General features: G+C 51.1%; 1 protein-coding gene across 3 annotated transcripts in view; it reads right to left on the bottom strand.

The window, feature by feature from the left end:
- The window catches only part of Rps6ka1 (ribosomal protein S6 kinase A1), a 39,387-nt gene that overhangs the window by 3,958 nt on the left and 22,448 nt on the right, over positions 1-12,981 (bottom strand). For all 3 annotated transcript variants that reach the window (XM_032896507.1, XM_032896509.1, XM_032896508.1), the window contains 8 exons: positions 12,759-12,829; positions 12,411-12,499; positions 11,411-11,475; positions 11,063-11,165; positions 8,892-9,022; positions 8,289-8,414; positions 7,983-8,072; positions 7,318-7,476 (listed from right to left, as the gene is read on the bottom strand). In XM_032896507.1, the coding sequence (XP_032752398.1) occupies positions 7,318-7,476; positions 7,983-8,072; positions 8,289-8,414; positions 8,892-9,022; positions 11,063-11,165; positions 11,411-11,475; positions 12,411-12,499; positions 12,759-12,829 (834 nt within the window). The remainder of the gene's footprint in view (positions 1-7,317; positions 7,477-7,982; positions 8,073-8,288; positions 8,415-8,891; positions 9,023-11,062; positions 11,166-11,410; positions 11,476-12,410; positions 12,500-12,758; positions 12,830-12,981) is intronic.

The raw sequence follows: 12,981 nt of genomic DNA, 5'->3' as shown, positions 1-12,981 counted from the left end.
TCAAAGCTCACCCCAGTTTCTCCTTCTGACCTGCCCATCAGCCCCTCTCTTCTAGGACAGCCCCACCTCCCTGCAGTGTGGGTCCTTTTCCTTCTCTTCTTCCTTCCATTTAAAAGATTTCTATCCCTGTACCTCTCAATCCCCCACCCTCCAAACGCCGCTGGCTCTACCATTAGAATGCCCAGAGCCCAGCTCCTCTCCTGTCAGGAATCCCATCCCCAACATCGTCATCTATCTCTAGATCCCGCAGCTGACAGAGGGAGCCCCTTAAACAGAAGCCCTTTCATTGAGAGGGCTGAGTAGAGAGAAGTGCTCATGGTCAAGTCTGGTGCCTGGGTTTGATCAATAGAATCCACAGGGTTAAAGGAGAGAACCCGCAGTGTCCTCTGACTTCCACGTGCATGTGCCACAGCACAAGTGCACATGTGCGTACACACACACACACACACACACACACACACACACACACACTCGCACGCACAAACAATACACACACACAAACTCTCTCAAAGCAGGGCTAGAAAGGCGGCCTGGCAGTTAAGAACCCTAGTGAGCAAGGCAGCACCTTAATCCCAGCAGTCAGGAGGCAGGGGCAGGAAGGGCTCTGTGAGTTTGAGGCCAGCTTGGTCTATAGACGGAGTACCAGGATGGCCAAGGCTGCACAAAAAAAACCCCTGTCTAACCATGCCCCAGCACCTCAACCACCACCACCAAAAAAAAAAAAAAAAAAAAAAAAAATTGGCTAAGTTATCATGAATATTAGAGCAGAATTTGAACCCCAGAACCTACAGAAGAAACCGGGATGCTGTGCCTGGAACCCTGCCTCCAAGTGGGGCGGGCAGAGACAGGAGGACCGCTGATTGCTGGGGCTTCCTGCCTTCCAACCTAGCCAAGAACAATGCCGGTAACAGGACACTTGACACCCTGTTCTGGCTGCCAGAGTGCACACAGGTATGCACTCCCCCCACATACACGTATAATCTCACAGACAAGTATATAAAGAAGTCTTCTCAAAACGTCACTTCTCAGTCATGATGACACTGCTGGGGCCACTCACCACACCTCGGTAGGCAGGTGACATTTTATAGGGGAGGACACGGAGACGCCGAGAGAAACCCTGACTTGTGAGAAACAGGGGCAGGACTTGAACTCAGCCCTGACCACCATTTTGGGGCTTTCCCAGTTTACTGTGGCACAGAGGACACATTTGGGGAACAGACATTAGGGAAGTTTGTGATCTGACCCTGCCCTAGCAACGTAAAGAAATGAGTAACTCTTTGACAGGAACCAAGTCTCCTTGAGCTGGAGCAGAGTGGGGCGGGGCACAGCTCAGAAAAGCTGCAGACACTGCTGGCTGGTCACCAGGTATGCACACTGTCACAGAAAGTCACAGCTGGCTGGGAAGGTGCAAGGGAAGACAAGAGTGGGGACCATGGCAACCAGACTAAACACGGCTCTGGGTATGGGTGACAGTCACCATGCAGCAACTCAGGCCCTGTAGTTTTCAAAGGCAGCCACCCTCACCAAACCTTAGGACATCAACCTCAGAACAGAAGGCCACCCCTTCTGCAGACCAGGGAGGGCCTGGCCTCACCCTCCACAGTTGTGTGGCCCGCCACTGCATCTTCAGCTCTGGGGCTGACACGTGTGTTCAGGGACGAGGGTCACAGGGAAGGCCCGGGATGTTTAACTCAGGGTCTAGGACAAAGGTGGGGGTTTGCATGGGTAACCACACAGTGGTTTCAGATGAAAGCCCAGTTTTGATGGGGATGAAGCAGGAGGATGGTAGGAGTTTCCTGGTTTCCAGTCTAGCTGAGAAAATACAAGCTGAAAAATCAAGGAATTTTGTAGAAGGAATGGGGTGGGGGAAGAGAACACTCAACCGGACTCTGCTTCCACACAGTCACATGAACCCTTAAGAAAAAAAGTCAGTGGTGGCACAGGCCTTTGATCCCAGCACTCAGTTTGAGGCTAGCCTGGTCTACACAGTGAGTTCTAGGACAGCTAGGGCTACACAGAGAAAAAAAGCGGTACCACAACAAACAAAAGAATAAAACAAAAGATGCAAACGTGTTCCCCAAAGCACAAGCCCTGGCTTGTCATAGCAACTTTCTCTGGGGCAGTAAAGACGGGGCAAGCACCCAGTGTCTACTGACAGGTGAGCAAAGGAAGGGCTCTGGGAAAGCCGTACTCTGGAATTCAATGCAGCAACAAACCTGCAGCCCACAAGGTGTCCCTCAGTGACAGAGGGGAAGGCAATCAGCAATGGGCCTAGCTTGGAGTGGTCACACAAGCCTGCCACCCCAGTGCCCCAGCCTGGGTACACACACACACACACACACACACACACACACACAAAGAAAAACAAAACAAATGAAAAACCCCAAAGCCAAAACCCGTGACCAAACTACAACAGAAAACAAGCAAGAAGAGAAGTTGAGCAGGATCAGGCGTCTCCTCAAAAGGGAGCCGGGGAAAGCTTTGTGCATTGACGTCAGAGCTGGAATGGGGCGTGTTCATTGCTAGGAAACGGACCAGCCTTGTGACTTGTGTGTCACGTCGTGTTTATGGGACATTTCAATAAACATATGCTATTAAAACAAACAGGTGTCCTGGATCTGGCCCCTCGTCAGTCCTTTCTTTTAGTTTCCATGGATTCTCAGCTTCAGACACCAAAACTACCCAGAGAGCCCCTGCAAACACCTCCAAAAAAAAAAAAAAGAGTATCTGTGCCGGTTTCAGTGGCCCCTAGAATCTGGAAAAGGCCAGAAACAGAACACTGGTGACCTGTAAACTCCTGGGCTGTCTTCAAGGGGCCCCGTGCTTTTGGAGACTCTCGTTCTGGAAATTACTTCATTGCTCTAAGCTTCAGGTTACCCACCGATAATTCACTAGCTCAGTTTCACCTTCTTAGACCCCTGGCTGTCTTAGAACTCGCTCTGGATGTAGACCAGGCTGGCCTCGAACTCAGAGCTCTGCCTGTATCTGCCTCCTGCCGGTTAGGATTAAAGACATGCAAAGCCACCATCCTTTCTGGTTTTTTGATACAAGTTCTTTAGCCCAGGCTGCCTTGCTACAGAGTAGCCTAGACTGCCCTCAAATTCACAATCCTCCTGTCTCAGCCTCCTGAGAGCTGGGGTTACAGTCATGTGCCGACACATGCATTTGTGTGTGTGTGTGTGTGTGTGTGTGTGTGTGTGTGTGTGTGTGTGTGTGTTTAGTACTGTGGATGGAACCCAGGGCCTCCAGGCCACTAGGCAAACACTGTACAATGGAACCAAGCTGTTAAGGGAGATCTTTAGCCAGTATTAACAAGACAGGAGAGGAAACATCACTGCTCTGATCTGCCATGGTTAAATACTAGTCTGCGGGGGCTGGAGAGATGGCTCAGTGGTTGAGAGCACTGACTGCTCTTCCAAAGGTCCTGAGTTCAAATGCCAGCAACCACATGGTGGCTCACAACCATCTGTAATGGGATCTGATGCCCTCTTCTGGTGTGTCTGAACAGCTACAGTGTACTTATATATAATTAAAAAAAAAAAAAATACTAGTCTGATTGCACTGACCACATAAGAAACCAAAGCCACTTCAAACACAACCAGTCAAAACCCACATGGCCACCAAACTGAAGCTTTGCTTATAAGGTAAAGTTCCCTCCCTTCTTATGAAAGAATTCTGGGGGTTGGGGATTTAGCTCAGGGGTAGAGCACTTGCCTAGCAAGCGCAAGGCCCTGGGTTCAGTCCCCAGCTCCAAAAAAAAAAAAAAAAAGAATAATAATTCTGGGCCTCTGAGAGGGCTCAGTTGGCAAAGGCACTTGCAGCCAAGTCTGATGACCCAAGTTCGATCCCTACCTGTCGAAAGCGGATAATCGCAAGTTATCCTCACCTCCACACACCCACTGTGGCATACACTCACACACACACTAACTTAAAGCAAACAAATGCATAAGAATTCCCTTAATAAGGCAGACATAATCTAACACTGACATTTTCGCCAAGTTTAATAATAGAATTGATTCAAACACTCCTAAAAAGATAAATCCTTGGGGCTGGAGAGATGGCTCAGCGGTTAAGAGCACTGACTGCTCTTCCAGAGGTCCTGAGTTCAATTCTCAGCAACCACACGGTGCCTCACAACCATCTATAATGGGATCTGATGAATTCTTCTGGTGTGTCTGAAGACAGTGACAGTGTACTTGCATACAGAAAATAAATTAAAAAAAAAAAAAAAAAAAAAAAAAAAAGAGATATAGCCTTAACGTGAGAGTCTTCCCAATGAAGAGATGGGATGACACCCACGGGGGTCTGAGTAATCTGGGCAACATGAGGCTGTGTCTGTGGATGCCATGCAGGATCAAGTACAATGTCCCACCAAGTAGACAAGTGATTCTGGCTGCCTCCCCCACCCCAGTCCTACTTTAATGCTTTGGAGCAGAATGCCCAACACAGACCATGTCACCAAACGGTCCTGCGAAAGAACCCAATCGTAAGTATGAACAAGAGCCTGACTGTTCTCAGAGGCTTTGGCCCTAGGTATGAGCAGAGGACATCATGATCCCCTACTCCCACCCCGTCACTAAAACACATAACTGGATGCCGATGGTTAGACATGGTCATGATAAACCCCCTTTCGAATTCTTCCACTGTAGACACAGTCGGTTAAAGTCCAAGAAAACTAGAATTCCTGGAAGCTCAGTGGCCTGTAATAGCTAAGTTTTCTAGCTGGGTACGAGGCTATGATGTCTGTAATCCCAACACTGGGAAGGTTGAGGCAGGTGGATCTCTGTGAGTTTCAGGTCGGCCTGGCAAGGCTGCAGGGTGACTTCATGACTAGCCTGGGCTACATAGCAAATTTTAGGCTAGCCTAGGTTACATTCTAAGACCGTATCTCAAAACTAATAATAAAAACAAAAGCTGCCGCTGCTCTCACCTAACGGGGCCTCTCTAGTCTCACGGCCTCTGAGGGGAGTCTTGCTTCATAATCTCATGGGTGAAAATACTGGAAACCTACAGCTTTACAGGTGAGAAAGGGGAAGGTCAATGCAGAGGCCAAACCTTGCTCTCACCTTAAGTGTGTTCCATTCCTATTTTACCTTTTTTTCCTGTTTATCTTGGGTTTGGAGAGATGACTCAGTGGTTAAGAGCACTGGCTGCTCTTCCGGAGGTCCTGAGTTCAATTCCCAGGAACCACATGGTGGCTCACAACCATCTGTAATGGGATCTGATGCCCTCTTCTGGTGTGTCTAAAGACAGCTACAGTATACTTATATAAATATAATAAATAAATCTTAAAAAAAAAAAGAAAAGAACGAAAGAAACAGGGCCCAGGTGGATGAGGTCACATGCATTTGAAGACAAAGTCTCTCTATGTAGATCAGCCTGTCCTTGATCTCACAAAGATTTGTCTATCTCTGCCTTTTGAGTACAAGAATTAAAGGTCTAGGATATAGAAGGCCCTACCTCAAAAACAAAAATTCTTCATCTACAGGTATTTCCAGGTCAAGCATCAAGTCCTGTTCAATGTGGCTAGTCAGAGGCAGGCTGCATGGTACCCTTCTTATATTTGTTTGTTTTGAGGCAGGGCTGAGCCCTTCCAGACGACTAAGGTTGACGCCGAGCCCCATGACTGGTGGCTCACACCTGCCCTCTTCTGGCCGGCAGTGTGCACCTTCGCTCACACGCACATAGCATTTTTTTTGTTTTGTTTTTTGGAGACGGGATTTCTCCGAGTAGCCCACTGGGCACATAGTTCTGGGTTATACTCACGACAGTCTGTAATTCTATTTCTACAAGACCCGATGCCCTCTTCTGGCCAATGCAGGCACTAGGGAACTAAATGTGGTACACAGACATGTTTGCAGGCAAAACACCCCCCCCCACTCACGCACGCACGTGTGCGCACGCACACACAAGCTAAACAAGCCACAGTGAGCAAATCAGTCAGCAATGCTTCTCCGTGGTCTCTGCTTCAGTTCCTGCCTCGATTTCCCTCAACTGGACTGTGGTGTGGGAAGTATAATCCAAATAAACCTTTTTCTATTGTCACGGCAATAGAAAGCAAAAGAGGGCGCCAAGTAAACACTGGGCAGACACAGCAGGATCCCTGTAATCTTAACACTCAGGAAGTGGAGACCGGGATGGATCTGAAAATAAATTGCTTGGCTAGTCAGCACAGTCCTGGAACAACGCGAGACCCTGCCTCAGTATATACACAACGTATCGTGACTAAGGACAACATCCAACGTCAACCTCAGATCTCTACACTCATGCACATGTATGCATACCAGCCCGCATACTCGCCTATACAAATGCAAGCTCACACACACACACACATACTACACACATACATACTACATACACTACACACATACTACACACATACATACTACATACACTACACACACATACATACTACATACACACACCCATCATACATACATGCTACATACATACATACATACATACATACATACATACATGCATACTACATACTCGTGCATGTGTGACGTGGTGGTGGCACATACCCAAGGCCTAACTCTAACATGTGATGCTCCTCCTCCCTTGGCCTCTCAAGTGATTACAGGTGGGAAGCCATGTCTAACTTCCTATACTTTTTTCCTCTTTGGAAATAAGGTCTCACTAGTTGGATCAGGCTGGCCTCTGACTCCTGAGTGCTGAGATCAAAGGCTCAGGACACCAGACTGCCATCACTGTTAACCCTTCACTGTCTGATCAGATGCTCCCCAAAACATCACCCAAGCTAAGAGAGAACCACTGTAAGGAACTTGAACCGCCCACTCAGCTTACCCACCAAAGCAACATCAACAAAGAAAGCCATACCCTGCTCTTTGGCCCCACCCATTCTCTCTCTCTCTTAGTACCTGGGTCACCCTCTCGAATACCCTGCATCTTCCAAACAAAAATCTACCCCTCCTTGCAACTTCCGGTCACCATTTTCCCGGTTGTCTGATCCTGGGAAAAAGACTGTACAGCTCCAACCTTCAGACTTTTGATCTGTCAAGTGCCAGCAAACTGACAGGTCATTCAACCAATCAAACATCTAATTCAGGATTTGGTGGAAATCCCACTCAAAGAACCAAGGAAACTTTCTCTTACACTTGTCCTGGTGTGCGGCACACACTAGGTGTGGCACACAGTAGGTTCTCATCTCCCCTTTCCTCTGACAGCCAGCCACCTACCCACCCGGAGACCCCTCTGACTGGCAATTTGGAGACGGTCCCTCATGAGCCAGCCGGTTCTTGCATTCTACCCAGGTCATGACCTTGGACACCCCCAACTCCCCTCACGGAGACTTACCCCTTGGGAGTGCAAGTATTCCACAGTCTTGCTGATGGTGTACAGGACGAAGCTGGCCTCCCGCTCTGAGAAGAATTTCTGCCGCAGGATCTTATCCAGCAGCTCCCCGCCCCTCATCAGCTCTGTCACCAGGTATACGTGCTTACTGTCGTCATACACCTGCCAGAGACCTCGTCATCAGTCTGCGACCCTCACCCATCAGCTCTCCAGACAAGCAAGCCTCAAGGCTGGGTTCTGCCAACATTTATTTCAGTGGCCGTATTGGCCCACCACCCGTTTGGGCTCCCGTCTTGCTGGACAGTGGGCGCTGGTCTCATCTGTGATGGTCAGAGAATGCTGGAGTCCTCAGGGGAGGACTTGGGGACCCCCAAGTAAAACACATGGATTCGGGCTGGAGAGATGGCTCAGTGGTTAAGAGCACTGACTGCTCTTCCAGAGGTCCTGAGTTCAATTCCCAGCAACCACATGGTGGCTCACGACCATCTGTAATGGGATCCTATGCCCTCTTCTGATGTGTCTGGAGAGAGCAGCAGTGTATTCAAATACATAAAATGAATAAATAAATCTTTAAAAAACAAAAACAAAAACACATGGGTTCCCTCAGTCAAATCCTACAGTTGGGACTCCCAGCCCCTACCTGGCTTCGATGATCCCGCCCCACTCACATCTTTCAGGGTGATGATGTTGGGGTGCTGTCCATACCGCAGAAGAATCTCGATCTCTTCGGAGGGATCTCTTTTGCTCTTGTCGATGACCTGGAGAGAACAGGAGCCCGTGGCAACGTCAGGGGCAAAGACCCATGGTCCGAGTCTGAGTCTCTTTGTTATGTTTGTTATGGAGCCCACACTAGAGGGCCAGGGAGAATCAGCCAGCCATTCGCGTGAATTATCCACAGACCCTCAGAGTGCTATAGGTACACTGGCTTCACCCCAACCCAGCAGCCTTAGCCAAGATAGGGTTCAGAGGCTCACTTTGACTGCATACTCCATGTTGGTGGCCTTGTGGACACAGCGCTTACACACAGAGTAGGAGCCCACGCCGATCGTCTCCTTTACTATGTAGCCATCGCTGAAAACCAAGTTCTTCCCGTGGAGTTGCTGTGGAAGACACGAGTCAGCCTGACCAGGGTGCTACGGTGCAGGGGTCGTCCGAACACCAGGCCTTGGCTCGGCAGGGGTGGCAGTGCAAAAAGAGAGAGTCACAAGGCCCTCTCTGGGCCTCCATTTTACTCTGCAATGGGCACGTTCACCTCACACATCAGCCTCTGCATAGGAATGAGGAAACTGAGGCACAGGAGCTGGTGACTCCTCTAGAGTCTGGTCAACTTGTAAGCTAAACCCAGGCCGTGACCTCTGGTGTTAAGAACTTTCTAGCTATGTTTTTAGCTAATAGTCAGGGCCACTCGGAGACAGGTGTCAGGGACGGTGCTTCACTCGTGGGTTTACACACGAGGACAGTGAGGGTCCAGGAGATTGGAGGTCCTCTGGGTCCCAGAGAGGTTTGACGGGCCAGCTCTGGAGCCTGTGTTCTCAGCTATTCTGTGGTAACTGAGCAGCAGGGCCCACGTCCCTCACCTGTACCACCGAGTGCAGCGGAGCCTGGGTGGCCCGAGGCTTGCTGTCATCCTCCATCAGACCGGTGGCCACGAAGCTGAAGCCACGGAAGAGCTGATGGGCACCAGCACTGGGGGGGATGCCCGGCGAATCTGTCAAGGAGAGGACGTGGGGTGAGGGGGTACCCTTGATGCCCTGCAGTTCAGGAAGGAAAGACTGCCGGGATCCTGGCCTGCCTCAGCAGGCAGCTATGGAGGGAGTGTTTAAGGCTTATCTATCCCAGGCCTCTGCCTCTCTGTTAACATGTATAGCTTAGGGGTAAAGCACACTCCTACAATGTACAATGTAGGCCTGATTTCCAACACCACAAAGAAATACAAACACATTCACTGTTAGGTCTCGAAGAAACCTGGGACAAGGGCTGGAGAGATGGCTCCACGTTAAAATCACTGACTGCTCTTCCAGAGGTCCTGAGTTCAATTCCCAGCAACCACATGGTGGCTCACAACCATCTGTAATGGGATCCGATGCGCTCAGTCCAATCCTATGGAACTCAGCCATTTTGGCTGCTCTGGTCTCTTGGTCTCTCTTGGCCCAGGCCACCCCTCTTGGTCGCCAGCGCCTCTCTTGCTCTCCTTCCCTTTCCCCTCATGCCCCTCTGCTGGCCATGTTCAGTCTGGACTCTTCCCTTTGCCTGCCTTCTCCTCTGTAGCCTACGTCTGCAATAAAAACCCCCTCTGTGCTTTAGGAGCAGCCACGGTCTCCTTCGACTTCATTTCTCATCCACACACTAAATGAATACGCAGCTATGGATGACACACGCGCCTGCCACCTCAGCCCTCACCAGGGAGACTCAGGAGGACTGTGCTCCAGACAAAGGCCAGTCTGGGGAACACAGTGACTTCTAAGCCAGCCTAAGCCACAGAAAGAAATCCTGTCTCAAAGACTCCAAACAATCGATTAACAAACACAATATAAACAAACAAATGTGTGCTTTGACCGACTGTTTCAGTCCTGTCACCTGAGGACTGTCTGAGCCCCACACCCAGCCTCCAGCTCAGGCCAGGCCCTGCCTCTTTCCAGCCTCCCCACCTCAGGTCCATCTCCCTCTTCATCTACTGTCAGCACAGCTGGAGGGACAGTCTGGGCTACCTGTGCTCTATACTCATCAGGGGAATGCTCACCCCACCCCCATGTCTGGCAAGTTAGATCCACGCGGCCTCAGCCTCTTTTCTCCCCTTTGGTGACTCAGTCCCGATGAACTCCACATATTCAAAACTGCCTCAGCGTCACCACACACGCCGTTCCCCTGACTAGAATACCCACCCCTTGTCTGTCATTCAAGGCTTAGCTCATATGCCTTCCCCTGAGAAGGCGGCCTGATGCTGCTCCTCTCACCCACATGTCTAAACTCTCACCCACAGCCGGAGCCACATGTCTTGTTCACAATCCTAGGCCTGTCGTCTACACTACCACGCTCACTGTGACTGACACAGAGCAGGGATCTGGTATAGACTTAACCGGTAAATAAGGAGAAGACAGACAGCTCGCAAGTGCTGAGCTTCCAGTTATCAACGGTGTGCAAGCTACAGAGAGAACAATGACCCCCTCAGAAGACACCTCAGAACCAACAAACACCTCCCCACCCACTGGCAGTATCTGGCTGGACGTCAGGATTCCCAAGCTCCCTCCTAGAAGCTACCCTCACGGACGTCCTGCAGCAACAGGGGAACAAGTGGGTCTGTGACTCCCTGAAAATTCCTCACAAGCAACCAAGCCAAGTCTATTCCTGCACACATCCAACCTGGGGGCACTGTCCCCTCCGTTCTGCCAGACTCTGTCAGGGGTTTGCCAGGTCAAATTCCTCGTGTCTGATGCATGTGGAGGCCTGATGTGTTTAGTCATCCCAATGGGCTGAAGGGTGCCTGGGGCAGGGGTCCTGTCGTTCCTGTTGTGGTCTAAGCCACCCCCACACCTCAGTCCCTCATCTAGAAACAAAGAAGCCCACAGAACCCCAGGGAGGTAGCTGGGCAGTATGAAGTCAGAATGGAGCCTGAATCCCACGGAGCCAGATACTGCCTATCCACCCACACATCTGGGCTTCCAGAGTCCTTGGTCACCGCCGGACCCCAGGGTTCCCCCCAGAGATGTGCTACCCAGCCCGAGGCAGACAAACCAGGTCAGGAACATACCCCTGGGTGTGCGTGACGTGAACTCGGTATCAAAGTAGAAGGTGTCATCGGGCTGGGCCACAGCGGGCTTGAAAGGTGGCTTGATCTCACGGCGGTAGAGCTTCTGCAAAGGTGGGGTGTGTGCTCTGATCACCATGGTGACCCCCTCAGCCTGCTAGCAGCCCCGGCTGGAAGAGTAGAAGCTACTCTACCCAGAAGATAACAGCCAGAGAGAGCAACCTTCAAGGGCACGAAGTCGAAGGGCTGTTCACCTTCTATCTCCTACATCTGAGGCCACGGTTGGCAGGGGCCCCTCCCCCACCCTTCCTGTGTCCATCACAGAACCAGGGAGTGGACAGACTCACTCACATTCCAGTCAATGGTAGAGTAGAAGATATGTCTCTTAATTTCCTCAGCCCCATCAGGGCCTGAGCCTGTAAGAAGCCAAAGGAAGGTCCAGCCTCAGACACCCCGACTGTCCCCCAAGCTCTGGACCAGTTGCTACAGTAGGGGGCATCTTGGGCTCACCCTGCCTTGTGTCAATACCCATCACCCTGAAGCCTGGAGCCCACTCAGTGTTTTCTATATTACGAAGCCTCTTCCGGTTTATTAAAGGAGGAGCCAGGCAGGACGGACGGCTTGTCCATGCATCAGTCATGACAGAAGCTGGACTTCTTTTGAGATCTAATAAAGACCTTCATCCACTCCTCCTGCCACAGGCCCTCTCTCCACCCTTCTTCTTCTACCACTGGTTTTATTCCCCAGACAAACACTCATTCAATTCGTCCCAGGGACCCGGACTGGACCTTAGCTGGTTGTGATCCAGATAAAGCCCTCATCTGAAAAACTCAGCGAGCACTGTGTACGCCAGTGCAAAGGAGGCGTGTCCTTCTCTGACTCAAAGAACCCTGGGAGCCAGGTCAGGATCACTGTCTTGACGGACACAAGGAACCCTGGGGGCGTCACCTGCCTTAGCGCAGGCTCGTAAACAGTATTCGGTCTCTCGACAGACATTTACAGTAACTTCCGGGTGCCAGGCAGTGGGAATAGACACAGGCAGGACTGAGAGACTCGTGTCACTCCTAAGCTCATATGCCTTCCCTTGAGCCAGCAACCTTGGCAGAGAGGCTGTGTGGGGGCCTCTGTCCTTGTCCCTGAGAGGGTATGGATGACTCAGTTCCTGCCTTCCCCCCACACAGGTCACCCTCCCAGCACCATACATGGAACCAGAAAACAGGGTAGCCAGCAGCATTGTCTGCACACAAAGGACAACAGCTCCTTTCAGCCCCAGATGTGGCCCTGTGGCCTAGGCTGCAGCTGTACCCTGCTCCCCACTGCCATGTCCCCTCCCCGAGCTGGGGTTGCTTACCAAGCCGGTTGGCAGGATTCCTCTTGAACAGGGCCCGCAGGAGGCTCTGGGCTTCCGTGCTCAGAAACTGGGGCATGCCTAGCTTTGCCCTGGAATAGCCACAGGTCTCATCAGGGCTGAGCCCCACCCTGGGAGACCCAGAACCCCTTCCCTTTGTTCCAGGTCTCTTTCCCAGCTCAGTCCAGAGAAGCCAGCCATTAATTCACCTCCCGAAGACTTTAAGGATACCCTTCCACTGGCCCAGGTAGACAGCAAGGGTCTATTGGCAGGGAAAGGCAATTCTCTGGCCCTGAAGCTTGGGTAGGATTAGGAAGAACTTGCTAGGGTCAGGGTAGCATTGATGCTTACTTCAAAATCAAGGTCATGGTCTCCTTCCGGTCCTTCCCCTGGAAGGGCAGGGAGCCCGTCAGCATCTCAAACTGCAGAGAAAAGGAACCATATAGGTGCGGTCTTGTTCTCTGTCTCCCGCATTCCCCTCCCCCTCCTTCCCAGGCTACCCCGCTGTGGTTCCAGGATTCTTGCTGGCCTGTTAGACTTCAGAGTCTAGCTGCAGCAGGGCCTGTGCCTGCCT

Source organism: Rattus rattus, chromosome 1 (assembly GCF_011064425.1).
Source record: "Rattus rattus isolate New Zealand chromosome 1, Rrattus_CSIRO_v1, whole genome shotgun sequence".
In the NCBI taxonomy this organism is placed as follows: domain Eukaryota; kingdom Metazoa; phylum Chordata; class Mammalia; order Rodentia; family Muridae; genus Rattus; species Rattus rattus.
This window is presented reverse-complemented; position numbering and strand designations above follow the sequence as displayed.